The sequence below is a fragment of the Centrocercus urophasianus genome, unplaced genomic scaffold, assembly GCF_019232065.1.
Source record: "Centrocercus urophasianus isolate 14NV4802_14NV808 unplaced genomic scaffold, USGS_Curo_1.0 seq_9, whole genome shotgun sequence".
NCBI lineage: Eukaryota > Metazoa > Chordata > Aves > Galliformes > Phasianidae > Centrocercus > Centrocercus urophasianus.
Window position 1 is genome coordinate 27,799,053 of NW_024885532.1, and position 25,051 is coordinate 27,824,103.

The following is a 25,051-nucleotide window of genomic DNA, read 5'->3' on the forward strand; positions in this document are numbered from 1 at the left end:
TGGCATCCAGCCATGAATAACATGATGTATGAAGATGTTGCAGAATAAGTAAGGCAAGAGAAAGGGTTGTGCGTGTGTTTTATGTCTTTTTCTTTGATGATATTCCTGAAGGAATTACTCAGTATCTGACACTCGAAGCAGCAGGTGGAATAAGCCTGCAAACTTATTCATAGAACTTTCTGAGCTATGCCATGCTACCTTTGTGAAGATTACCACTGTAAGTCAAGGTGCTTTATTAAGTTCCATTTAAAAGCTTTGGAAATGAATGTATTTATATTTCAGATTTTATTTAAAAATCTGAAGTTATGAAGTTCAGTAATCTGAGCTAAGGAGGGTTGCTTTTGACTCTTAATGCATATATGTGTGACCTAAAAAGAAAAGGAGGAGCTTGCTTTTGTTTTACAAGTTTTACTTTGTTGAACTCTACAATGTTTGCTTTAGAAATATTATAGATCCTTTATATTTATCAGCAACTGATAGGAGAAATGCAAGCATTTGAAACAAACATACAGCAAAGAATAAATCTACAAAAAGAGACTTTTTTTTCTGACAAAAATATAGCAGAATAGCACATTATAACAAATTAAACTTTTTTAATGTTAAGTGGTTGCCATTGAACACAATGACACAATGGTAGATTGGACAGCATTGAATTATTTTTTTTTTCTTCTTCCTAGGTGTGCCCTTTCTCCTTAAAGCAGTATAACATAACATACACCTTGTCAAAAATACTTGGTTCACAAACCAAAAACATTCTTATTTTAATGCCTATGAACATTTATAGATAGAATATATATCCATGCAAAACATGTTTTAAATTCTTTTTAGTAAATTCTACATTTTATTTATCTATAAAATCATGTATAAACTGGGAGGCCAGCATCTATAAATGATGAGAAATGAAATGTTCAGTAACAAGTACAATGTTATTTAGAATTCCTAGTAACTTTGCTTGATGCCAACTGCAGTTACAAGTAAGAAGCATATAGTAATCACACACTGTAATGTCCTTGAGATAAGTATGGTCTCACATAGCCTCAGATATGTTTTAATAAAAGATAATGCCAACTGTACATTAAAAAGAAAAAAAACATCACTAAAAAGAACTTCATTCTCTTATTCAAATGCCACTGATATTCCTATTCTACTCACCCCTCAAGTTTTCTGGTCTTATAAATAGATTCCATCTACTAAAAATCATTTTCCTTTAAGCAGCTGATCAGTCTTCCCAAGTTCATAAAGATCTATCACAAAAAAAACTCTTGTACAGTTGTAACAGTAATAATACAATTTGCTATATTGAACTGACAAAGAACTTATATCCAATTGGTGTCATCCAGAATGAACAAAATATAGATGCTTTATTTCCACATAACAACTGAATTTTTATTCACATTTTAATAAAAAAGATTTGGCTTTAAAAACATATATGGACTTCTAAATAATAAAAATAATTGCTTTATAATATGTTGAGTTATCTTAAAATGTAACTGTACTTTATGTGGTAATTTTCATGTCTTATATGTTTCCTGCTGAAGTCTGGAAGTATGTCACATCAATAAAAATAAACTGATTGGCTAAGCCACTGGAATGAAAAATTCTTGAAATGACAAAATAGGTTTTGACTTTAAGCCTCTTCTGACAGTGTTGGCATTTTTTCTTTTCTTTTCAGTTCCTGCTAATGTTCTTCAGGACTGAGGGACTGTGTCCAGAATTTAAAAGGCAGAAACTTTTCTTCTCTAATGGCATGTGCAGTTTAGAGACTAATAAGCAGTTGGGTATAAGAGGTTGAGACCCTGTAGATTGAGATCTTGAAGGATATAGTGACATCAACAGGTAAAATAACTAGCTACTAGCTACAGATAACATTTCCTTTACCAAATCATTTGATCTTAAAGCCAAATTCTTCAGTACAGTTTCTTCTTTATCTCACTTACGCTTTTTCTGTAGCTCTACTGAACCTTTAAAAGAACTAACCCAAAACAAAACTATTTCACTTGAATTTGAGGTAAAGTAAGTGCTATGAGCAACAGTATGGAGGATACATCCCTAAATAAAAAAGCTTTGTCTGAAATATTTTGGTGACTTTGTATGCCTCCTCCATTCTAAAAGACTATTTTTAGACATTTTTTTCTGATTTTGTTCTAATTTATGTCATATAGATGGGAAGAAAAACCATTTATCCTCCTTTTGCCACTCATTATTTCAAATGCCAAGCTTTGTACAAATAGCAATATAATACCTATTTTGCGAATGTTTTTAAAATTGTATTAAATTTAATTCTTTTTAATAACTGTAGGCTTTGAGGCATTCTAAATAATTCCAATTTTCAAGCAAAAGGTAACCAAAATAAAATATCCTATGACTGCTGCTCAGGAACATGTTCTAAAGGCAAAAGGAGATGAGACAGCAGGATTTAGCTGTTACAGGGTATTATTCTGCAATATCATCAGTGATGTATTGAATCATACCCGTATAAACATGACACAACAAAGAATATGACATAAGCAAACTGAAATGGAAAAAATAGATATTTTTTTCCTTTATGTAGTGGACAGTAGATTTTTAAATAAAAATCACAAACTCTTACTTACTAGAATTTAGAATTTAAAGCAGTGTATAATATACGTACATGTATCTGTGGAAATTTAAGAAATGCTAGATTAACATAGTAATTGTTTAATTTGCTCTAATGAAAATTTTGACATAAAGTTTCCAGAACAGGATATGATATACATAACATAAATTACATTATTAGTAAAGTGAGAAGTTAACAATTTCTGTTGATAGACAGGATGCAATTTTAAATCTCCTCAGCTTTTTATAAGTCAATATTTTTACCCATTGAGATTTTGCAAAATTACACCATGAACATTTTCCTCAGTTTTTTAACCTATAACACATTTATTTATTCACAGTACGTGCAAATAAATGGGAAAATAAACATGCAAACTTTGCTAAAGTTACACTCAGATATCATATTGTTTCAAATAATGACATTTGAAAAACATGTTCCCTGCATTGTATTGTACCATTTGAAACAAACAAACAAACAAAAACAAGCCCAAAACATATAATAGCTGTTCTGGTACAGAAGCAGTCTCTTTCAAGAAAAGCACAGCACAGCACATTAACTTACAAGCATAAAATAATTCACAGTACATACAATATCAAAGCTTTACATACCATCAAGAAGGCAAGAAAAAAAAAAGGCAAGAAAGGCAGAAAAAGAACAGGAAAACATATGGGGAAAGATGCTACTGCAAAAGCTCTACATACTTTATGTGGTATGCAGTAGTTTTAGAATAGGCCTGACTTGGTTTTTAAGGACTTAATAATATTGTAGCAGTATAAGCAGAAACAAAAGGTATGTCGAATTTTCAAAATCCACTTTCTCCTCCTCACTGCTCTTTTTAAAAAATTTAGTTCATAGGATGTAAAGTTAATAAATTGCAGCAAAAATGGGAAAAAGGTTTCCTAGAGAAATGTAGTTAAAGTTTTGAAGGTGTCATCAGGTCTGATCTCCATGTAACCTGAGGCGTATACTTATTTATCAACAATTACATCACAGTTATTTCTTGAATTACATTACATTAAATAAGAACACCCAAACAGGTTAGGAGATGATGTTAATATTACCTTTGTAAAATGAGTGGGCAAAGCTCTGCTCAGGAATTAACTTGGCAAGGAATCCATGGTTCAAACTTGGGTGAGGGATAGATGGTATGACCACAACTGTGGAGAAAATCATGGAATCAAATGTGAGCCAGCTAGTATTCATGTGTGGCCTGGTCCACTGTGGATCCATGACAGAAATCCTATCTCATTGAAACATGCAAATCTGGTATTACAAACAGAAAATGCATTTCTAAAGGAAGAAAACAAGTTCTGTGTCAAGAGATAGGAAACAGCGTACCTATTACTAGGGCACTTCAAAAAGCAACGTTACATGGGAGAAAAAAACAGACATATATGCACAGCACATACAGAGAAGACAGTTATGAGTAAAAAAGTTCACAAAAGCTAGCAGCTTTTTATTGCAGAACCGTAACATAAACAGAAAAGCACAAAAATGATGATTTCTCACAATTGTCTATGTATTATATGTTCATGTATTATATTCAAAATGGAAAGCCCTTAAGCACGTGAACTTCAAAAACAATGTATAAGTGGTAAATTAAAACATAATGATTAATCAGAAAACAATGAATAAACATAAATGTAACATAAACTGGAACATACATGCTAAGAAGAATGAACATTAGAAACTCCATAAATGATGAAAGTAATTAAAATTTTATACACGAAGAAAAACATACGTGAAGAGCTTCAAAGACAAGTTCAATTTTTGTTTTCAGCATTTTTAGCACAGTTATAAACAATCCCATGGGTTCTGAAAAACCTACTGAACTGATAGTGTAAAGTATTTGAAAGTTTGGATCTCTTATTTCTGATGGGCTCTGACAGCTGCCAGGCTCCCTTCCACTCAGGCTGAAGAAGGCCAGTGAAAATAACACTACTAATGAAAAATCACAAACAGATCAAGGAAGGCAATAGAAATGGTTCCCTTTTTCTGATACTCTTTCAGTAGCCTTCTAAATACAGGCACCAACACAGTGGACTGCAAGGAGCCCATCATCACCACCCTTCACCCTTCAGAAGCACACTCATTCAAACTAATAGAGGTCATATTTATATTTGCAAAAACCTGTTTGGACTTTACACATTTCATTGTAGACAGTTAAAGATATGTGCTCTTACTAACAAATGACAAAGAATTTGTCATCAACTACCAACAATTACAGATTTAGCCCCATCAGACACTTTTTTTTAACATACAAATTAAAGAAATGAAAGCATAAAAAATCAATATGCAAATGAAAACTAGTTATACTCTATAAGAAAATACATAGAATAAGTGAAATCCGCTAATATACGTTAAAGAACCAAATCATTTTAGAGAAACAAAGTAGCATGTAATTCTCTATTGTAATTTTAATGTGTTTGAAAATTGTTTGCAGTAAGATAACTACAGTTCTAAAGTATCTAAACATGAAAATGAGAAAGAACATTAAAAGAAAACAAATGTACCTGTACTTGTTGGTGAATTTATTTCTTGTCTGATATTTCTACCTGCCTGGCTCCCAGATCTTGCTGTTTCTCGTTGTGGTTCTAGTATATCACGGTATTTGGAGACCATCAGAACTGAAATAAAGTAGACTACTGCCAAAGCTAAGAACTGAGCCTGTTTGCTGTCGTCCTGTGTTAGAGAAAAAGGAGGAGTTCTATAATACTGTACATTTCCACTGAATTTTCACTGAAGATCATCTTAAAGCTTTATGAAAAAAATACCCTTCTGAAATGTTACATCTGTTAACATAGTAAGAGATGGATTAAATAGATTTAATGAACTTTCAGTGAGGTAATATGCACACAACATGTACTAAGTATTTAATCTTACAGGTAATTTGAAACCTACTCAAATCTCCAAAACAGTGAAGTCAGTGGGGTTTTCATACTAAAGGATTTATTCTTCTTTTAGGATGCTCTTAATTCTTCTCAAGAGTAACGGCAATTGACTTCTGATACCCCAAGAACGTTGGGGTAAATCTTTTGGACTCTTGGTCCTGCTGCAAAAAGTTAAGGGGCACTGCTGAAGGGGAAAATTAAGCTTGTTGATGCTTTACCAACTAACAGTGGGTACATATGAGGGCATAACATATCTGGTAAAAACATGAAGACTATGACCATGGTCTTCTTTCCAGCAATAAATATAAACTCCAGCTCATATTTTCTGAATTCTTCAACAGGACTGTTATCAGCAGCAAACCCAGATTTTCAGGGTTCTATGTAAATATATATACCAGGACCAGAACTCCTTTGCTGCTTTTCTTTTTTCCACCTACCCCAATGCAGTCTGCTGTTGTATGGCCACTACCTATTGCTAGGGTATGACCTTACTTGATCCCAACCCACTTTACATCATCTGAGAAGTCTTTTATCATGGGTGTTCAATTTGGTCACACGTCACTGCAACCCTTAAAATAGCTGTAAATTCTCTCACAGATCTGTCAGAAAAAAGTTTCCTCTGCTCTCTTCTCTAGGTAAGAAAAGATGTCAGATGAACATCACACAAATTCAACCTCATTCTTTCAAGACGGTGAGATCATCTTGACAGATAAATGCTTTTGTTTAAAGTTCAACTTTCTTCTGCTGAAAACTATTCCTAGATTCCATTCTCAATCTGCTCAAATTCAGGCTGGAGAAGTTTCTTTGTTTGTTTTTTAATTTATTTGTATATACATAATAAGTCCAGTTGCACAGCCTTCAAAAACAAAGTTGTGCCAAAGTTTCATGGTAAAAATGCTGCTGTTATCTGACTTTTTTATACATCTGTATATAATACATATATTCAGATTCAGCAAATGTAAAAATTGGCTTTAAAAATGAATTTGTTGCAGTTCTGCAATGCATATAATAATTCTTCCTCCTACTGAAAAATAGCTGACATTTTTTAGTAATACAGTTTTAATTTAGGGGAGGCATGTTTTGTTTTAGTTGTGGTTATTTGACTAATGTAAGATCAAGTCCAACTCCAAAATGAAATTTTGTACTAATCTCAAATGGCTTATCAATATTATTTTAAAGTGCAGAAAGAGGCTGGCGGTAACAAAGACGTGAGCAAATGGTTTGCTGATAAAGTGTAACAAATAAAGAATATTTTTAATTTTGGAACAGTGAAAATCTCTTTGAAAATATAAGTGACAATTTTGAAGAAAAAAGAAGTGCAAAGCCTATTTATTACTCACCACATCACGAAAAACAACTGCTCGTAGACGATTGATATCAACATCCTGAAGAAGCCGATCAGGGTCTTTTATGGGAGAAAGATTGCCAGGGACGTTTTCAAGGGGAGTCTACAAATAGAAATGTTAGGAGATATTTTATTTTTCTTTCTTTCCCAAATGTCTTAATTCAAAGCATTTCTTGACATAGAGATTTTGGAAAGGGTCCAGAGGAGGGCAACTAAGATGATCAGGGGGCTGGAGCACCTCCCCTATGAGGACAGGCTGAGGGAGTTGGGTTTGTTCAGCCTGGAGAAGAGAAGGCTGCGGGGTGACCTCATTGCAGCCTATCAATACCTGAAGGGAACCTACACCCAGGAGAGGAGTAAACTCTTCAAAAGGGCTGACAACAGCAGGACTAGGGGAAATGGATCGAAGTTGAAGGAGGGAAGATTTAGGTTGGATGTTAGGGGGAAGTTCTTTACAAGGAGAGTGGTTAGGCCCTGGAACGGGCTGCCCAGGAAGGTTGTGGATGCCCCGTCCTTGGATGTGTTTAAGGCCAGGTTGGACGGGGTCCTGGGCAACCTGATCTGAATGTGTGTGTTTGGTGGCCCTGCTAGGCAGGGGGGTTGGAACTACATGATCCTTGAGGTCCCTTCCAACCCGGGTGATTCTGTGATTCTGTGATTTCTGTTAGAACCTTAATTTGACGACATTTGCAGATACTACTGCTAATCTTAGATGCTCGTTTGGTCTCAATAGGAGTGTGTTCTCACTATTAGACAAGGCTTCCACAAATAAAGCAATGCTTTGAATTACCATCATATTCCTAGCTATTCAGATAAAACCTGTTAAATTATCTCAGTACGTCAGAACGGTATGCTTTGCAAAATTAAGACAATAATGTGCACACATAAGGTGATTTCAGATTATAGTTGCTTCATAACAGCAAATCATTTTTTACATGTCTTAAATTTAAAAACCAGAAATATTTTCAAGCAGAAAATATTCTCAAGCAAAATTTTCTCTTAGTTTTACTGAAAATTATTATAGCTGTTCACATAATAATTCCAATTATTGCAAAGGCAATGAAATATGAAAAAGTGAAAAATATCATTTTTTGTGAGATTTAATGAAATAACATTGTGAACATAGCTGAGTTTGTAAATGCTATTTGAAAGTAGAGAAGAAAAACCGCTAGTTACTAACGAAAATCCTGTTGCAAAAGGACAGGGGGAAATGGTTTCAAGCTCAAGGAAGGGAGAAATAGATAGGTTTCGTGGGAAATGTTGTTTACAATAAGAGTGGTGAAACACTGGCACACACTATCCTGAGAGGTGGTGGATGCCCCATCCCTGGAGACACCCCAGGTCAGGCTGGATGGGGCTCTGAGCACCTGATGGAGCTGGAGGTGTCCCTGCTCATTGCAGGGAGTTGGGCTAGATGACCTTTAAAGGTCCCTTCCAATTCAAATCATTCTATAATTCAATGAAATTATAATACTCAAAACAAGAATCTGTTTTGTCAGCTAAAATGTCATATGTAAGTCATAGGCTATATTATATTGCTTATGATTTTAGTCTCGCAAAAAAGATTCACAAACTCTCAAAGTTGTTAACAAGTTAAAAAAAAAAAATCAATGAATCTGTAATTAGTTATTAAGTTTCATTCAGTCAAAAAGAAAATACTGATCTCTATAGCACGTGCACAGGTCTGTGGATTTTACTGGGACCAAGACGTTCCAGTGACAGATGTGACTGCAAAACTTATCATAACTGCAAATGCTTTGAGAGATTAAGAAATGGCTGAGCAGATACATAGGAGAGATGTGAGGAAGGGAACTTGATTTTTGAAGACAAAAAAAGTGGGAGTGGTAAAGCTCATTAAAAATGTTCCAGTATACCACTGCATTAACTTGTTTCAAGGAATACCAAAACATACCTTCACTTAAAGTCAGTTAAGAGCAAAAAGCTATTTTGCCAAAGCTTTTGCCAAACACTTAAGAAGGCAGTTATAAATATTTTATGATCCTAAAAAGAAGTGGTACAGTCTCGTCAATGCTGCTGGTAAGAAGAGTGGATTACCTTGGTTGCTGCTGAAGCAGTTACACTCTGAAGAGCATCCTGAGCTTTACTGCTGATTAGTGAAGTCTTATTCACTCTCTCTCTCTGTCTTTGCCGACACTCTAAACAGTTTCTCACAGCCACGCAACAAACTAAAAAAGTTATGAAAATGATACGAGTTAGAATATTTCTCAATTATTTTCCTAATATTAATCAGTAGTCAGTATATGCCAATAAACACCTCCAAATAGTAACTGCAGCAGTTCTCACATTTGACGGTACTGATACTAAGAAAACATTAACAGTGACTCACTCGTTTTGTCCTTTTTAGTTGAAAATCTTAATGCTTTATTTAACTGCCCTATCACTATATTAAAATTTGAAAATGAATAGTCTCTAAATTGGAGCTGTCATATGTTAGTGATCAATTTTCAATACTTAAAATCTGAATGAGTTTATGGGCAGCTGGAATCACTGAGAATGAAGCACAAGGTTTTTTATCAGTAACAAGGTAATTATCAAGACTTAGTAAGTTATATGATTAATAAAAGGACAAAATCCAAGTCTAAAGATTATTCAGCATTTGACAGATGAAAAAGTATGTAGGGGCACAATATTAAAGAAACAGTGTCAGATGACAGTCAAAATTTAATGTTCACCAGGACAAACTGACATAATAATAATAATTGGAATTATTCAGAAAATTTTAAATTTCCCAGATTAACTGTAACAGCATATAGCAAATGGTAAATAGTGAAGACAGATGCTAGGCTGTTGCAATACATATTAAGATCTGCAGCCTGTATATGCATCCCAAGCTTTTAATTTTACGTAGCCTTGAAGCAGTCTTCCAAACCTACAGAGACTTGGATAAGGCCTCAGTAGGTATGCAGCAAAACAGTTAGCAAAAACATTTTTTCACAATGCACTTTATTTTATATTTTTACTCCTTAAAAATGTACACAGCCTGTATAAAGGAATGAACAATTTCAGATGTGCCATTTCAATACACTATTGTGCCTGATATGAACCAATCTTGAAACAGTAACAAATCAGCAAGAACAGGTATTTTTGTTTCATCACATCACAGTCAGTACAATAGTGACGTGTGTCACCATTTGATCTAGCTTGAGCTCACTGATCTGAAAGTAATTATTTAATACGCACTGTCTGCAGACTTACCCAGCCTCAGGCACTGTCGCATTAGACCTCCAGAAGACATGTTTTTTTCAGCTTCAATCTCACTAAAATTTAGAGAACTGGCAAATACTAGAACATCAACCATTGCCATCAGACGGCTGAGAAACGTTACTGCTGTCTCTGCTGACATTCCTTGTGTCACTTCAATATTTTCCAGTTCAGTCTTTAAAAGGAGATAATTGAATTAAACAGATTGAACACAACTGAAATATGACGATGGTGTATATGTGTACAAATCTAAATTGTTACACTTAATGATAAATGCATTGAAAGTTATTTTAAAAATCTCCCATTATTACCAATAATGTAAATTGTGAGTGAAATCCAAAGTAAGATAAAATGAAGAATGAGAAAATTATTTAGATTAACATACTCTAACAAGTAATACTTAGATTAAGATAAATGGGAAAGCTATTAGCAATTACATAAAGACAAAATGTGGCCAGATACTAAAATTAGGCAGAGGTGCAAGATACACTTCCATTCTTCTGTAGGCTAACCAACCTGTCAGGTAACACATTAAATGAAGTCCGCATAGCTTCTATAGTCCTTTAGACACACAAGTAAATGTGAGGACTGGAGAGCTGGAAAATAGTGTGCAGTTCTGCTCTGCTTCCATGAACTGATTCTTTCCAGCAAACACTTACTATTGTATTATCAGAACCATATCAATACTCCTGGAATTGAAAAGGGATGGTTTGCTCCCTCACTACAGCAATGGGGAGGGAGTGAAAATGTGACCAGGTACATGGCATGCAGCTCACATTTCCCCAAAAAAGATCTTTTTTTTTCTAACGTAGTGGTATATTCTCCTTAATGGAAACCCACAGAATAATGCTGAATGAGCTCTTTATTTCTGAAATCTAAAAAGGTGTCATGTTTTTCTCCAAGAAGATATTTTGATATCTAGAGTCATGCTTTCAAAAGCATTCAGATGTCTAACAGTGCAGATGAGTGAGCAAACATTAAGTTTAATTAACAAAAGAATTGAAAACCGGATTTAGTGATCGACATCGTCCACATTGATATGTCTAAACAGTATCTTAAAAATTGTCTGCAGATGGCATTTTCTTCTTGATTGCCATGAAGATTTCAGATTGCATGGCTTTTTTAAATACAGTTTGGTCACTTGGAAAGGCATCACTTCTGTTGTGTTTGCCACTTTCGCTGCACTTGCTTAGAAGCACATATGAGAGAAATACAACACACATTTTATGCCATTAGGGCCATTTCAGAAGGAAAAGAAGTATTTCTAAAAAACTGCTATACTCATATATGAGCTACTTTTTAGAACAGCTTAGAGTATAACATGAAGACTGCAAACTGTGCCAAACAGTATTAAGGAAAAAATGTTTTTAAACGTGCTGGATATTACATGGCATGTGTCATCACAATGATAGATAACACTTCATTTAATTTCTCCTAAGGATGTAACATGTCTGTTACAGGAGTGATTTGGGAAATGCTGTCATCTGTCTGATCTGCCCAATGAAATCAGACAAATGGTAAAGTGACAGCTCCCAGAACTATTTCCAGTCACTCTCCTTTATCCAGGTCTCCCTCCTTGGTGTGCACTGTATTCCGACATTCTGGAAAAATAAGTTACTGTTTTTTGTAAGAGACTGGAACGTTGTTTTTAAAAGCACTCATTCACAGAAAATAGATCTGAAAAAAATCTATAGCTATAACAGTCTGCTAGAAAAAAAAAATCATGGGTGGTTACAGAAACTCAAACTTTAAACTCATGCTTCAAATAACATCAGGTTTGCTAGGAACCAGCTGAGTGCCTGTTGTTGATTTTTCTCATTTTAACTGTATTTTATCAATTGTGATCTTAAAAGTATCTCAGTATATTAGAAGATCTCAGTATATTGCTTGCAAGTTATGAAATGAATTCATTTTAAAAACATTCATATATATATATATATATACATATATATAGGTGTGTTTTAACAAGATTTTTGAAAACATTTAATTGAAGAAAAACCTTTTTTAAAATTTCTCCAAAATTTTGTTGGATATATACATAGAGAAGAAAATTAAAAAACTAACAGTCTTTTTGCAGAAAAATGTACTATTAGCTCTACTTATTAAAACAGTACACTGATATTCTAATAACATTTAAAATAAGTTCAATTGTTATCAAGCTGCCTTCAGGTACTAGCAGTATTTTAGATTGGAGTAGCTTAGGAAGACTTAGGGAACTTATCACCACCTCACATCTACACAGGATAGTTAAAGAGCAATAACAAGTTTCCCGCACAATCACACGTTCAGGACCTAAAGATTTTTTTTCTACTGAGAATCACGTTTATAACTTACATTAGCTCAGAGACCTTCCTATGTTTGGTGCTCTAGCTAACCTAATTGCCATACATGACAATGCGTTAAGCTACTGAATGGAAACGTGTTAGGAGAAATTAATAAATACAGCCAATATATTCTTACTCACATCCTACTACATGACATAGGAAAATAACAATAAAAGAAGCCAAAATGCTAAACGATTAAAACCAAGCTAGTTTTAAAAGTGCAAAAACTGAAACTTACAGTGGCAATACTAACCTTAGAACCCTGGACATGCAACAGACAAAACAGACAACAGATCACAACAATAAAAGAAAAAGAAAATTATTTAAGTTAACTAAAAAAATACAATGCAAAATTGAAACAAATTAGTATCTTGGAATTATACATTTGTTTGATTTATAATTAAAACAGCATAAAATTTCAGTTCTGCATTTGAAAGCAAGTACTATAGATAGCTGTGTACAAGAAAAGAAAAACTAAATCTTGCATTATTACAGATTTCATGTAAACACTGGTTCTTCTAAACCAATGTATTTTATATATTACATATATACAGAGCAATTTTAAGAAGCAATGTAAATCAAAATAATGTTTTCACTGATTATATAGAAATAAAATGAGCATTTTACAACAACCCATTCAACTGAAATGTAATAAAGTAGTTAATCTTTGTATGAGGAGGAAAGTATAAAACGCTCTGACAAAATAATCATAAATCACAAAAAGCAAACTGGTTCATGCATAAAGCTCCTTCCTTTGAAGCAATGCAAGACACTTCAATTAATATATATACATACATACATAGATATATATATATATAATGCTTGGGTCTAATTTCTTCAATTTAAACCAACACAACAATGGATAAGTGAATGCTTTTGAACTACAAAACATTAAAAATTTACCAAGCCTGAAGACTGAGTTAGTCTTCAAATTCCAATCTTTAGAACTGAGCTAACACGTTAACTTTTTTATGCTTCAGTTTTGGGTACAAGCACTTTATTTTTGCTAGGAAGTCATCCTTAAGCTTTCTCTGGTTGTGTTTGAAAAAAGAAACAAACTTATTTTAAGTCAATGTTTTTGTCATTTAAATAGCGCAAAACACTCAACTGGCAGAAAGAACAAGTGGAAACAAATTGATTTTTTTACTCTTGAAACAGAAGATATCACACTCAGACATCTTTTAAACACAGCTTCCTCTTCTGTAGCTGGATTGACAGCCAACTTGTTGCTATTTTCTCAAGACTTCTAGCTTATAATTGTTAGCCAACACTACACACAAAACACACACAAAAATATGCAAATTGTCTTTTACTCCACATATCTAATAATGTCTTTAAATGTTTGAGCTGCTCATGTGACACCAGCACTCCTCAGTTCACAATTAAGAGCTACAGTTTGAGATGCTGTAAAAGTGAATTAAAATTCTCAACTTTCTGGAATAAATTGGAAAAAAAATAATTTCAAGTGGTCTGGAAATTTACTCTCAGTTGTCATAGTTACTTCAGCTCCACAGTTGTATTTCTTCTGCCGTACTCCTTGAATCCTTGTCAGAACTGTTACTGTTGTTGCAAGCAATGATTGCTTCAAATTTCTAATTTGTACACAAAATTTATTTTCCTGCAGTGAGCTGCTATTAACAGAAACCATCTTCTGCAAGCCTTCTTCATTAAAGATCTCAAATATGCTTACTTAACGCTTGCATGCCATCTTAAGAATGTCTCCCTTACAGCTGTAATTAAAAATAACCCTCAAAGAACACCCTCACAAAAGCAAAGAAACAACTAATCACCATTTTATATTTTATCATCTCTCTCTAATATGCTCCAATTCAGTAGGCAAGACCTGTGGAATCTACAGTAGAACATACTCTAGTTTATACTGCAGAACAACAAAACTGGCTATACTTTTTGTTAATGTTTGCCTTCATTTCATTTCAGTTCACATGTATAATTCACATCCCTTTAAAAACAACAGCAGATGAAGCCAGTCATTGCATAGACTCCGAGATAGAGGAGGTACATAACTGAAAGCGAGGGAGATACAGAAATGTAAGAATAGTTTATAATGAATTACAGAAAAATTTCCATGCAAATGCATGACCTATCTTAGCATACACTCAAAAATATTCTGGATTATTTTAGCAGCTGAAGATGGCCCAAGCTCTGAGACTAAATGCAGGAAGATTGTTGCCTGAATAGCACAACCTGGAGTCAGGTTGTATCCATTTTTTTGGCTCCTCCATGCAGGAAAGAACCCAACAAAGGGACATGAAGATGATGTAGGCAATGGAGCACCTCTCTTAGCATTACCTTTCTGTGCTGTGCAGATGATGGACCACTGGCACAGGCTGCCAGGAGGCTGTGGAATCTCTTTCTTGGAGATCTTCCACAGCCAACTCATGTGGCCCTGAGCACCCTGCTCTGGGTGTCCTTGCTGCAGTAGGGGCTGGGCCAGGTGACCTCCAGAGGTCCCTTCTCACCTCAGTCAGTCACTGATTCTTGCAGTAGGTGATGGAAAGAGAGTACTGGTCTTTCCTCCCTTGAGAATTACTCAGGCAGAAAATGTCACTGTTAAGCCGTGGTTATTATTTTTATGTAGAGTTATATAAATCTACTAGTTTCAGACTTCTCTCTTTCAATTAGCAGCTCTTGGGAGGAGGACAGTGAGATAATCTTTTGTAACTGACTGCAAGCACTGAACTATTGTGCCCCTTTAAGATTAAGAAGAAATATTTTCTTTGCCACTGCATCTGCCAATTTCTCCAAATCAACTCAAAGATACAAAAGAAATAGAAGACTGAGAACCTGTATGAAACTTTTAATTGATATGATGCATATCCAGGAGAGACCCAATATAGCATCAAGTCTCTTTGTTACTATCATGATAGTAAAGAAAGAGCAAGGATGTGCTGGGCTATTTGTGTCTCTCACAATTATTATTGAATCCACTTTCACACTAACATTTATAGATAGGCAGTAATGGAAAAGGAATGTAGTAGGATGAAATGGAAGAAGCTCTCTTCTAGATGGATGTGACTATGAAATCATCATCTAAGTTGTAAGTTATTTCTAGGTTAAGTTCATAGAATCATAGAATCCTCAGGGTTGGAAGGAACCTTTGAAGGCCATCTAGTCCAACTCCTCTGCAATGAACAGGCACATGCACAGCTAAATCAGGTTGTCCATGGCCTGATCCAGCCTCACCTTGAAAGTTACTAGGGATGGGGCATCAACCACAGAATCACTGGGCAGCCTGCTCCAGTATCTCAACACCCTCACTGTAAAAGACTTTCTCCTATACTCAAAGATATCTACCCTCTTTAAGCCTTGAAGACATTTCCCCTTGTTCTATCACCACAGACCCTGCTAAAGATTCTGTATCCTTCCTCTTGTAGCTCCCCCTTAGATACTGAAAGGCCGCTCTCAGGTCACCTCAGAGCCTTCTCTTCTCCAGGTTGAGCAGCCCCAGCTCTCAGCCTGTCCTCATAGGAGACGTGTTCCATCTGTCTGAACATTTCTGTGGCCCTCCTCTGGATGCGCTCCAACAGCTCCATGTCTCTCATGTACTGAGGATTCCACATCTGGACACAGTTCTCCAGGTGAGTCCTCAGCAGCAAAGAGTAGAGGGGCAGGATCACCCCGATCAACCTGCTAACCATGCTTCTTTTGATGCAGCCCAGGATACAGTCTTTTTTGGGGGGGTGCAAGGGCACATTTCTGGCTCATATCCAGCTTCCCATCCACCAGCTTGTATTGGTAATGGGAGTTGCCTTGACCCATGCGCAAGACGTTGCATTTGGATTTGATGGACTTTGTGAGATTCACCTGGGCCCACTGCTCAAGCCTGCCTAGGTTCCTCTGGGGTGTCAACCACACCCCACAGCTTGGAGTCATCAGCAAACTTGCTGAGGGTGCACTTGATCCCACTGTCAGCATCACCAATGATGATAGTAAAGAGTACTTGTCCCAGCACTGATCCCTGAGGGACACCCCTCATCACTGATATCCATCCAGACATTGAGTCACTAACCACAATTCTCTGGACTCGGGTTAGCTTGTGATTATATCAATTACTGGGTAAAATGTAGTTTTATTTGTTTTATTTCTTATTTCACGGACTAGGATTAATTCAGTTTAAAACCAGCTAGTGATCTTTCAGTGAACTAGTTTATATCACAATTTACTTCTACTATCCTAAACAGATGGCTAAATTAAGCAACACATGGAATTCTCATGAAGTGGAGAAATATATGCATAATAATAATAATTTCTAAATGTAATCTTCTTCTAGAAATAATATATAAAAATTGCTGTTATTGTTGCAAGACAATAAGAACATCCACTATTTTAACAAATTGCTATGTAGTATATAAATCTGTACAGTATATATACATATACACAGACACATTATCCAGAATAAACTAAATAGTGAATTGTGAAATTACTGTTCTATACAAGCAGTTTGCATAAACCAGGACAAAAAACTAAAAGCACTGAGACCATTCAATGGAATTACAGCCTAATTCATGCCGTGCTTGCCTAATCTATATTTTTAATATAAAAGATGGCAAAGAAAACATTTTCATTTTCAAATGCTGTCTAAAAATTCATTTTCAAAAATATCTCCCCATGTCCTTTTATCTAAAGTACAATTTTCATCTCAAGGTGTGCCAACATTCTTTAAAAGGTAACACATGCAAAATCTTTTATTCAGCAATCTTAGTGTGATGTGACAACAGATAGCAGACTGAAGTTTTTCCTGCGAGTCTTGTGTTTTTGCTAATAGCAAGTAATTTCTTTAGTTAACAATGAAGATAGCACAGAAACAGCATTTAGCCATGTCGATGTTCAATCAGTTGCTAATAAATACATTCATATACTTCACTAAAAAAATGCAAAACTTTTTTTTTTTTTTTTTTTTTTTTTCCATCTAACAAGAAGTAAATATGAGAGTTAATGGAATCTCTGTTGCTGAATCACTATAACAAGAAATTAAGCTTGTGTTGCAAAATTACATTGGCAACCCTTAGTGCTTACTAACCACTTCATAGAAACATCTTTGTTCCTCCTGTGTTTATTTTCTTCCCTTTCAAAGATCAGTACTAGCTGCAAATGGATATGGGATATTCCAGATAACATATTTAGTGTGAAAGAGATGGTAGCTGATATTATATGCACAAAAATGACATCGCATTCAAATACTGTATTACTACTGACAATGATACAATATATATTAACAAAAAATTCATCTTTCATGAAGTATTTTATAAGGCTACTCTACCTGCCTGAGCTGTGCCGACCTAAGAACTTACAGCTTAGTAAGAACATAACAGTGGATAGAAACATCACTATTTCAAGACGAAATTAAAAAAAAAAAGGAAAGGTCAGTACCTACTGGTAGAAGTAAAGAGCAAGTAGTGAGGGGGTGACTTCTGGTGTCATTTGGCATGCAAATATGTTGGCCATGCAAAACAGGTTTATGAATATCAATGCTATCATGAACTGTGACTTTTCTTAAGAGTAGCCATGATTCATAACCATAGTAATAATGGTCTTCTCTTTCAAATAAAATATTAAATACATATGAAATATTAATATTCTTACTTAGTACTACCTCCCTTAATAAAATTAATATTTCAAGTGAAAATTATGATAAAAAACTATGAACACTCCATGTATTGAAGCTTAAAAGTTTCAAATAAAAACTTCAATTTTTTTGAAAGGAATTAGTGGATAGTGGAGAGGATTCCCTAAAGAAATAAATTCAGCTGCAAACAGTAGTTTATATTACTAACAATGATTTTTAATATGACCACTAGGTGGAAATATTGTACTTACAGTTGGGGAAGTGGCTGCTGATAGCAATGGTAAAATTCCTCCACAAGCAATAATAATATTGTCAACCATCTGGGAAATGAGGTGTATTGTGTTGTGTACAAAAATAATATTTTCATTGCTATTGACAAAGTCCATCACTGACTTTGTGGAGTGACTGCAAGAACACAAACACAAAAGGATAGATTAAAACCAAATAATTGAAATGAAAGTTCAAACTTATTCTTTGTAATCAGAACACAAATGTTTCTCTGTTATTAAAGGAGATCCTTATCTACAAGGTTTTCCATGCACATTGTCAAAAATATAAACAGCTGTAGTCTAATGGACAAGTTGACTGGTACCTAATTTCACACTAGGATTTGTTTCAGACACACAGTTGAGAAGAATGGCTCAAAACCTTTTATTCCCATCATGCAGTACTTTAATTCAGAAGCAGTTCTACTGTAAGCAACGTGACTGTTTCTTCAGTGTGAAAGTTATTATTCAGCTCATTAATAGAGTTCAACATACTGCACCAGTGCCATTTAAAGTAGCCCTCAAAATACCTAATGAAATTAGGCAGGAGCTTTTCATCATTACTTTATTAAACTGTAATTTCAAAAGGCTAATCTATTAGAGTATCATTGATTGAAGAAACCTGCTGACAGTGTTTCAAGGCAGAAAACCAATGATCTGGTAATATTTTGACCTAGTATAAACTTTATTAACTAATATTAAATTTAGCATTAGACAAAACTTTGCAAGACAGATATGCTATTACCTGTAATGTCAACAACAAATTGGTGAGAAACTGTCCCATGAAACAGTTCTCCCCAAAATATAAAAAGTTGTGTGAAAATACTGAAGAATTCTGAATCTATTCACACTATGTTTTTTTCCAAAACAACCTTTTGCCAGCCAGAAAACAAAAATTAAAAACTTCAATTGAAAATATGCAAAATAAAATGTTCACCTCCAAGTGTCACATAAGCAAAGGATTAAAAAAAATATTTTACAAAAAAAATTAAATTAAATTAAATTGCTTATCCTCCAACGACTGCCACAGAACAGTAAATCAAACTAGAAAGTAAATGCAACATAAATAGGTGCTTTGCAACAAATAAAGTAAACTTTTCTGTAAATCAATTATTCTGTTCTGGAAATGAGATTATACAATGTCTACCATACTTAAGGGCAACTTAAGGGCACTGGTAACAAGAAGTTCTGATAAAGTGTGCAAAAAGCTAGAAAATCGTCTGCTTGTTATTAGAAGTAACATAATCAGAAAAACTAACTACAACCAGAAGCTGGCATGTAAAATAAAATTATCATCTACAAAAGGTGATCCCTTAGAAAAATTTATAGGACAGAGTTTTCATTTGTAAGATTCGCAGGTAGAGAAGCTCTAGTGCTAAACATATGCTGAGACAGCAGCTCAGTTTAGTCAGGTATATATGAATTACAGTCTCTGAAGCAAATGGATGCTGAACCCATGGATAAGGAGATGTTATAAGGTGGGAAAGAGTGAAAAGAGTAGATAAAAGATTTAGAAAAGCACTTCAGCTTAAGCCAACTCTATCCTTTCCCATTATCATGGTAACATCCATTCTACAACACATCTGATTTTTCTTTGTTGACAGAAACACAAAACAGGATTTAAATAAGAAGCAATCATTTACCTTCTCCAAACATGTACATCTGTTTCTAGTGCAAAAAGCAAATCTGTCAGGAGACGCTGGTGCATGGGAGACCATTTAAACTCTGGAATACGAAACATAGTTGTGCGTGGACCTGGACTAAACTGTCGCCTCTGCTCTTCTGTCATTGGCATCCCTCGAAATCCCAAGTCAACACGTAAATCTCGGTCTTGCTGGGTGACAGATCGACCCTGTACCGCCTGTATTAACAAGAAGGTCAGAAGTCATGTTATGTTTCTGTATTGTGTTTTTGGATAGATTACAGACTGTGAGAAAGGATAGGCTAATGCTGAACTCAAGCCCATACCACAGCAGATACTGATAATTCAACATAGGTACTATCATTTACTAAAGCCGCTACTCCAAATCAATCAGCACTGCAGTGCCGTACCTTGCCTTCCTTTCAGCTATTCACTGACGTTTTTTATTCACATTCTTCACTTGAAATATCACAGAAAAGACCAAATACAGCCTGTACAAGGTCAGCAGTTACAAAACTGTCATATGAAACAACTGTTATTTTTATGCAGCTAGCACAATTTTTCTTGAGTGTTTTACTCAGAATTTGCAAAAAACTACACAGTGCTGGGATTCAAGATATCAGTGTACTTATGCATACAGTTCATCATTTTCTAAAGCCAGTTTATTCATCTGGTATTTTTAGCAGAATTGTCAGAGAATCAAATCTATTCTCCAAAATAGAGTTTTGACAATTTTGTTACATTTTGCTAATAGATTAACAGTTTTATGGATCCTCAGGACATTCTTTAGATTCTCCCAACAGGTAGAAGATGTGGATTTTATGACTTTTGTTTCTTGTGTTCAGGTTGTCTTATTAGGATCTGTATCGTGGTGGCTTTTATGTTCTATTATTTTTCCTTAGAATGATCTTCAAATAATGATTTTTCTTTTTTCTTAGAATTAGCTAACAATTTAATCCTTTTAATTATTTTTCTATAGTATGTCTTCAATTCTATTGTTTCATAACTTAGATCATGGAAGGAAGTTTATTTTATTTTCTTTGACATTTGACCTACAATTCGAATGAAGGAACTGGGGCTGTTAATCTGGGGAAGAGGAGGCTGAGGGGAGACCTTATTGCTCTCTTTAAATACCTGAAAGGTGATTGCAGCAAGAGTGGGGTTGGTCTCTTCTCACTGGTGACAGGTGACAGGACGAGGGGAAATGGCCTCAAGTTGCACCAGGGTAAGTTTAGGTTGGATATCAGGAAACAATTCTTTACAGAAAGGGTTGTTAAGCAGTGGCATAGGCTGCCCAGGGAGGTGGTTGAGTCACCATCCCTGGATGTGTTTAAAAACCATTTGCATGTGGTGCTCAGGGACACGATTTAGAAGAGGATTGTTAGAGGTAGGGTAGGATGGCTAGCTTGTGGTTGGACTTGATGACCTTTAAGGTCTTATCCAACCTGAGCAGTTCCATGATTCTATGATTCTATCATTGATAGAAGCATTAAATCTTTTTTGAAATATGCGCAGAACCCCTCTTTAGTTCGTTGGGTATTTTTTTGCCTCCCTTCACTTCATTTGAGTAAGACACGATTACCACATTCTGATAAGACGGGGAACTGATTTGTAGGTATGTTTTTAGAAAAATTTAAGTTAGCATAGACATTCTCATACCACTTGTTCCCTTTTGGATACAACTATATGCATTTTCCACGATACTTGCAATAATGGAATCATAATCATACCAGAACAGAGTAGCTTTTTATCAAGTCAATAGTGCTTTAGTTGCAACAGTATCTTTGATGTGTGGTGCTCAAAAGACCATGAAAACCAACTATCTACTTGGGTGGCCAGCCTTACAAACAAACCAAACGGTGTTTTCAGAGGTCTCAAAGCTGTTGAAATCAAAGCTAAAGTGTTCATATATGCTGCAATCAAATCTGACTGTAATTTTGTCACTGTTCTTTACTCATGAAAATGATAATCCTTGGGTAGAATTATAGGATGCTTTAGGTGGGAACAGATCCTTAAAGACAACTTCTTCCAATCCATTTTCAATATTTAATACATGTTTGTATTAAAAAAACCCACAAACTTTTAACTTCATTTAAACAGAAATTACTTAACTATGGACACCTTACAGTTCATTGGGTATTTCAAAACATGTAAAGAACTGATTTAAAGATTATGACAATTTTGGTGATTACACTTTTTTTGAGAAAACTATAAAAGAGGTATTAATTGCTTAAACAAATTCATTGTAGTTTATCAAGGATTTTAGTGGGAAATAAATGCAACTTAAGTAACACATGGAGAATCAAATGAGGTAAATAAGTTTAACAGTTGTGCTTTGGACGTTTACTTAGTTTCTACACAATTTGCAAATCCAAATGATCTGTTAGGAATTTTCTGTCAATGTAAGGGTGAGGCAATTTGAAAATATTTCAATTTTCCTATCCTATAATATTTTTATAATGTCCTATAATGTTTTTATAAAATTCATTAAGATTTACATATAATTTTTAATCCTAACATAGTTAAAGGCTTGAGGAGTTTTTATAATTCAAGTACTGTAGGCAGAATTTATCAAAGAGGTTAAAGGACAGAATAGTCATAAGTCATAATAGTCATACACAAACAGAATGTTTGACAGCAGTATGAAATCATTAAAGACATCTTACTAACTCAGTGTTTATTTGTATATATCACTGCATAGCAGATGAATGCTTTCAGTTGCTTTTTACTCTGTAATAAAAAAAAAATCATTTCAAAATAAAAACTATCCACTCCTTTTTCTTATTCTTGTCCATTCTCTCTCATTTATCAGTTTGAATGTTATTAACAGTCTTAATTTTAAGACCACAAATAAGTTCCTATCAATCTTCCTATCGAGAGTTTTCAGGACTTGTTGTTTATTACACAGAATACTTCCAAACACAGAAACATTTACACAGTGCTTGATATTCTGTCCCTGATGTGATGAGGAATTTCATAATTTTGAAAAATGCTTACAAAATAACTCTATGCATTTCTTATAATTGCTACCTAGGGAAAGTTTTGAGTTCTATCTGCTCTCCTGTTCAGAAGAAAAGTTATTTCCATAGGAGAGAGACTTCAGGACCCACTAGTCAGAGTAACCAGTAATAAGTTTCAGTGCAACTTTGAAACTTTATGATTTTATGGTACATACTACACAGCACCAAGAAAAGCAGTTTTTGTAAGTAATGGCTGTTTCACAGTTTCAAATCATAGAAGAAAAATAGTGCTGTGCATTATGGGCATTATAAGTAAGATAGTTAATTTGTCAAGATAATCAAGTTTTTCACTCAATAACATTCTCAAAAGCAATCTTTGATTACTTCCTAGAGTCTATCAACAGTTCTAATATGCAAATTAATTTTGTTCTGCAGAAACAGAAGAAATCCCTAAGAAGAAAGTACGTATCTCTTCTTCTAGTGATGATCTTTGGTCTGGAGCTCAAATCACAGTTTTTCTTCCACTTTCCCTAAATTAACTCCTTTCTTTGCTCGGATTTAATGTGGAGAATATTTATGGCAGCATTCCTGTATAGGAAGGAGAAATTGTACTAAAGTGCTATAAAAAACAAACTACACTGAGAATGGTCCAGTGAGAGGAAAGAAACACTTCTATGTGTATCCCTTAACAAAATAGAGATATTTCTAATCTTATAAGACATGCTAATAAGAGGCCTAAAACAGAGTTCTATAAGCAATAGTTAATCTGTCTACATAAAATAAGGGAAGTGGATGTGGATGAGATTATTTTAGCTTATTTATTTATTTATTTTTAGTTAAAGCATGCACAACCACAACAGTTTTTTTTTACACAGATATAAAAGATAAGAAATTTAGAAATTTTCAAAGCAAATTGGCTTGCAGGATGGACACCTGTCATATTACACAGGAAATATACTTCAAAAAACTTCAAAAATCTCTCAGACCTCAAACTGCTAATGTATTCAGAAGTAAAGAAGAGTGATTATAAGAGATGTATATAGCCACAGCACTTGAAAGTTACCTGGGTTGTGGTAGTGGTCTGGATCTTCCGTATCTCCTTTCCTGCTTCTTTACCATCATCAGATCTTTCTGTGTCTGATATTATACTTCCTGCATCAACATTAGGTACAGTTTTGCTACCAGAAGATTCTGTCTCAAGAGTTGTGGCAGTCATTTCAGCATATTCTAATCCTTTAGATGATGAAGCCAACTCCCTCTCAGAAATACTACTCATTCCATCTGAAGTTGTGTGAATCTTGAACTCCTTGTCCTCTATTATACTTGAAGTACATGTTATATCTACACTACCTGTCATATGTGCAAGTAATCCCAAATCATCATTTACACCAAGATGCATCTGTGTGTCTTGCACATTAGGAATGGAAATATGATTACTTGAAAGTTCAGGTAGAAGTTTCTCCTCCTGACTAGGTATTTTGTCAAAAAGAAATGAGGTACTGTTAGTAGAAGGTTCATCTTTCTCATCAGCCAGAGTTATTAATGGACCATTATCTTTTTCCTCATTCTTCTTAATAATACCTACACTTCCATGAACATTGTTTTGGAGCTTCTCAACAGCAGCACTATATACATTATCTAGAAGTGATTCAACTTCTACAAGTGCACCATTTTCTCCAGTTACTAGTGTCTCTGGTGATAAATCCATATCATCAAGTTTTACTTCAGTAGCTTCTACCTTTTCAGCTTTTATATCAACTAAAAGGTCATGAACTTCTACATGCACTCCTCCTCCTGGTCTCTCAGTACTTCCAAGTACATCATCAGACACCTTTGTAGCCATGAGCAAGTCCCTCGTATCAGTACTGACAGGGTAATCTGTTTCACTTTCTGGACTTTGGCTTTGTGAAAGGTCTTCTATCTCTCGGATTTCCATTCCACCTTTTGCTCCCGTTGTCTGAGATGAAAGACCTGAGATAGTGCTTACATTACCCTTCTTCCCCTTTTTTATGTTTTCTTCCTCTTGCCTTTGATACTCTTCATACATTTTTGCGAGGTACTCCTTGTGAGCCTCATATGTGACCTTAAGAAAGAAGAGATTATGTGGATGAATACATGCTGTATCACACTGGACAAAAATTAACAAGAATCTTACAAACGCCACCTTGACATGTATGGAGATAGCCACCAGATGGCACCAAATCACTTTAAATCTTAATACATTACTAGTCACTGT

At 34.7% G+C, this 25,051-nt stretch overlaps 1 protein-coding gene across 2 annotated transcripts in view; it reads right to left on the minus strand.

Annotated features, from left to right (window-relative positions):
* NBEA (neurobeachin) overlaps positions 1-25,051 on the minus strand; it is a 463,000-nt gene that overhangs the window by 298,211 nt on the left and 139,738 nt on the right. For both annotated transcript variants that reach the window (XM_042839098.1, XM_042839097.1), the window contains exons 22-30: positions 23,879-24,898; positions 19,857-20,074; positions 18,199-18,352; positions 12,614-12,622; positions 10,031-10,211; positions 8,870-9,000; positions 6,810-6,917; positions 5,092-5,260; positions 3,640-3,735 (exon numbers count right to left, since the gene is read on the minus strand). In XM_042839098.1, the coding sequence (XP_042695032.1) occupies positions 3,640-3,735; positions 5,092-5,260; positions 6,810-6,917; positions 8,870-9,000; positions 10,031-10,211; positions 12,614-12,622; positions 18,199-18,352; positions 19,857-20,074; positions 23,879-24,898 (2,086 nt within the window). The remainder of the gene's footprint in view (positions 1-3,639; positions 3,736-5,091; positions 5,261-6,809; positions 6,918-8,869; positions 9,001-10,030; positions 10,212-12,613; positions 12,623-18,198; positions 18,353-19,856; positions 20,075-23,878; positions 24,899-25,051) is intronic.